Here is a 3,395-nt window from a genome sequence, read left to right as displayed (position 1 = left end):
ATAAACGGAATCTGGAATTTCTAGCATTCTGAGCTCCTAAAAACTTTAGCTAAACACCAAATATGACGAAAAAAAGGGCACGCCTAAACTCAAATCCAAAGTAAAGAAGAAGAAGAAACTACTTAAAGTTAGTGAAAGTTGTATCATCTCAGAGTATTTTCACTTGATTGGGGTTTGTGGAAGAGAATGCAAAGCTCTGCCTCAGTACAGGAACAGCTAAAAAAAAAAAAACAACCCTCAACAACCTCTCAACAAAAGCTTGTCAGATTTAAACCTGGCTCTCACTGAAAACCACACAAGTTTAATCCCTTCACAACTGAGACAAATCCAGGCTGCCCATTTCCTTTCAAATCACTGAATGATTTCAGTTTACTCCAAACCTCTGAATGTGAAAACCCAGGCCAACTGCCCTAAGTCAGCAGTTCAGGAGACATGAGAAACTGACTTTACCTGATAAATGTGCCTTGGGTTTATACACCTTTCCTTCAGTGTCTTTTATAGGGAGAGCTTTGTCTTGCCTTATCTCATGATGGCTTTGTCTTGTTCCACTATCTTATTCACTCTCCCCTAACACATGGGAATAGGCTTCAAGAAAGACTAGCAGAAACCCATCCCGGCTATAGAAGCTGCTGGGGATGTCCTGAAACATTATGTTTGAACCAGACGGTATCAGCTCCCCCCACTGTCAAAGGATCCTTTCGGGACTGTGCCTCTGCCCCTAAGGCTAATCACTTTGTTCCTCCTTTTTCCTTTTAATAGACTAATGAAGCTCAAACAAGTAGGCTTAGCCTAGTGATAGCTCACGTGTCTCAGATGCAGATCTCTCTTGCCATTGGCCAGCCGTAATTATAGGCACACTCCGGGGAGAGAACAGACACTTGGAGCATAAATTATGTAAATGAAGGAGAGTGTAGCACGGGGCAGACCTGATGCCTTGATTCATTCATCCCGCAAGGCCTGGGGGGCGAAGGGGGCTCTATTGTTTTACAGGGTATATAAGGAGTCTGAGGCCAGTCGTGTGCCAAACTCACGGCTCGCACGAGCTGATAGCAGCCGAGATCACTTCAAAGACAAGAGCAGTCGCGTGTCCCCGTCCCCACCCCCCTTTTCTTGGGAGCCTCCAAGAGCTGAAGTTGGTGCTGACTTCGCTAACACTTGGAAACTTTCTCCCCCTCCCCTGGATTGCATCTCTGAGCCTTTGCACGTGAGTATGTGGGCCAAGCAGACAGACACGCCTCTCTCTAAACCCAGCTGCACCATGCAACACCGAGACACCCCAGAGAGCTGCTGTGTCTAGACAGAGCCAGATCGAGCCCTTTAATTTCTCCCTCTAGTCCGTTGATTGATTCCCCCCCCCCGATATAGTTATTTGTTGTTGTTTTTTAACCTTCTCGTTTTGGGATCCATTGCTCGCCCCGATTGGGGTTGATCCCGCTGTGAACGGTCCATCCTGCCCTCCCCCGAGCGCCAGGCACTCATGGCCCGTGTTCTCTCCCCGCAGGATGCCCTCTGCCCCGGAGACCCGCTACTCCGCCGCGGAGAACAGCGGCGACGTGTCCTCCTGTCTGGACAGCAGCCTGCGAGCCCGCGCCGAGCCCTCCCCGGGGCCGAGCCCGGAGGAGGAGCCGGGGCGCAAGCGGCGCCGGGGCCGCTGCCGGGCGCGGAACGAGGCGGCCCTGCACACGCTGCGGAAGAACCGGCGGGTGAAGGCGAACGACCGGGAGCGGAACCGCATGCACAACCTCAACGCGGCGCTGGACGAGCTGCGCGGCGTCCTGCCCACCTTCCCCGAGGACACCAAGCTGACCAAGATCGAGACGCTGCGCTTCGCCTACAACTACATCTGGGCCCTCTCCGAAACCCTGCGCCTGGCCGACCAGCGCCTCCACAAAGCCCCGCCGCCGCCGCGGGACCTGCTGCTGCGGCCGGGCTACCTGAGCCCCGCCGCCCCGCCCAGCCCCGGCAGCGATGCGGGCTCCTGGCTCTCCACCGCCTCCTCCCTGTCCGCCTGCACGTCCAACCCCAGCAGCCCGGCCACCTCCGAGGACTATGGCTACGGCCCCCCCGAACCCCTCTTCGCCTGCCACGGCCTCCCCGGGGAGCTGCTGCGGAGCGGCCCGTGCTGCGCCCGGTACCCCCCGGCGGACGCCGCCGTGTGAGCCAGCCCACGTGCGGGCCTGCACCGCCCCCTAGGGTTTCACTTTCGGTTCAGCTGGGGTCGGGGCAGGGCCGGGGTTGTGGTGTGATGATGGCCGATGCAGGCAGAGAGCCAGGTCCCTCTGCAGCCAGCGGGCTATTGTCCGTGGGACTGGCGGGGCAGGGCGTGAGCTGCTCTTCCTTCCCAAGCCGCCCCCTGGCTCCAAAGGCAGCAGGAGCCAGCTCACATTGGGGTGGGGTTGGGGGGTGGGTTTTCTCCCTCCCCCCCCCTTCCTTTGCACTTTTCTGAACTCCACAGACCCTCCTTTGTTGCTTCCCTTCCCACTGACCGGCGCCCCCGCTTCAATATGATTTAGAAAGGAGAAGAAAAGGGACAGATTTGCTGCTGCAGACGAGGTGAAAAGTCAATTTTACAATTTGTAGAACTCTAATGAAGAAAAATGAGCATGAAAATTTGGTTTGAACGCCCTGACAATACAATGAAAAGGCTTAAGGAGCTGATCCTGCCGGGTGCACAGCACCCCCTGCCGGGCGCTCAGCGCACACAACTGGCTTTGACTCCAATAACATCGGAGAGGGCTCAGCCTCGCCCCCAAGGCGTGCTTAGCTTAGCATCTGGCAGGATCAGCCCCTAAAGAGGCAAGACAAGGCGCTAGATTCATGCATTATGGATCTTGACCTCCAGCACTGCCGTCTCGCTTTAAGAGTAGGACTAAACACGGAGTATTCAGCAAGTGGGCCTGGTATTCGTTTAATTTATTCAAGATGTTTCATTCATATGAAAATTGTATTTTTGTACATAAAGAGCTTTATTCTATTATGTCTGTGTTATCGGTTTTCACAAAGACATTTGTACTTGGTGTAAATAAAAATTTTAACGTTTATACTTAATTCCTTCAGTGCATTGATTTGATTTTTTCAGATCTTTTTCTTCCACAAAAGCAGCTCTGGATGGGGGAGGGAGCAGGGAGTTGGAAGGAAGTACTTTTAAAATGCCCAGGACATTCTCGACCACAACAGTAACATCACAACTAAATGTTCAGCTATGCTCCATCCAGGAATCGTAGATCGGAGAATTTGGATACACTTCCCTGTATCGAACACAAATGTTGTCCCTTAAGGCTCACGCTAAGCCAAATTAAAAATTGATTGCATTGGTTTAGCTTCTAGTAAGCCACTACCTGCAGAGGTGCAGGCACTAGAAGGAGAATTTCCTTTGGTGTAACAAAACATCAGCT

The 3,395-nt window shown here is 53.2% G+C and overlaps 1 protein-coding gene across 1 annotated transcript; it reads left to right on the top strand.

Annotated features, from left to right (window-relative positions):
* Window positions 1–922: 922 nt before the first annotated feature.
* NEUROG1 (neurogenin 1) lies at window positions 923–3,048 on the top strand. The gene is made up of 2 exons (XM_005309470.4): window positions 923–1,204; window positions 1,502–3,048. Exon 2 carries the CDS (start codon window positions 1,503–1,505, stop codon window positions 2,157–2,159), a length of 657 nt encoding a protein of 218 aa, XP_005309527.2. The 5' UTR covers window positions 923–1,204; window position 1,502; the 3' UTR covers window positions 2,160–3,048.
* Window positions 3,049–3,395: the final 347 nt, after the last annotated feature.

This window comes from Chrysemys picta, chromosome 8, assembly GCF_011386835.1.
Source record: "Chrysemys picta bellii isolate R12L10 chromosome 8, ASM1138683v2, whole genome shotgun sequence".
NCBI lineage: Eukaryota > Metazoa > Chordata > Testudines > Emydidae > Chrysemys > Chrysemys picta.
The sequence above is the reverse complement of the archived record's forward strand: the minus strand, read 5'-3'. Positions and strand labels throughout refer to the sequence as shown.

Bases quoted from the DNA above. Each gene is read 5' to 3' on its own strand.
- NEUROG1 (XM_005309470.4), top strand. From the start codon at position 1,503: ATGCCCTCTGCCCCGGAGACCCGCTACTCCGCCGCGGAGAACAGCGGC.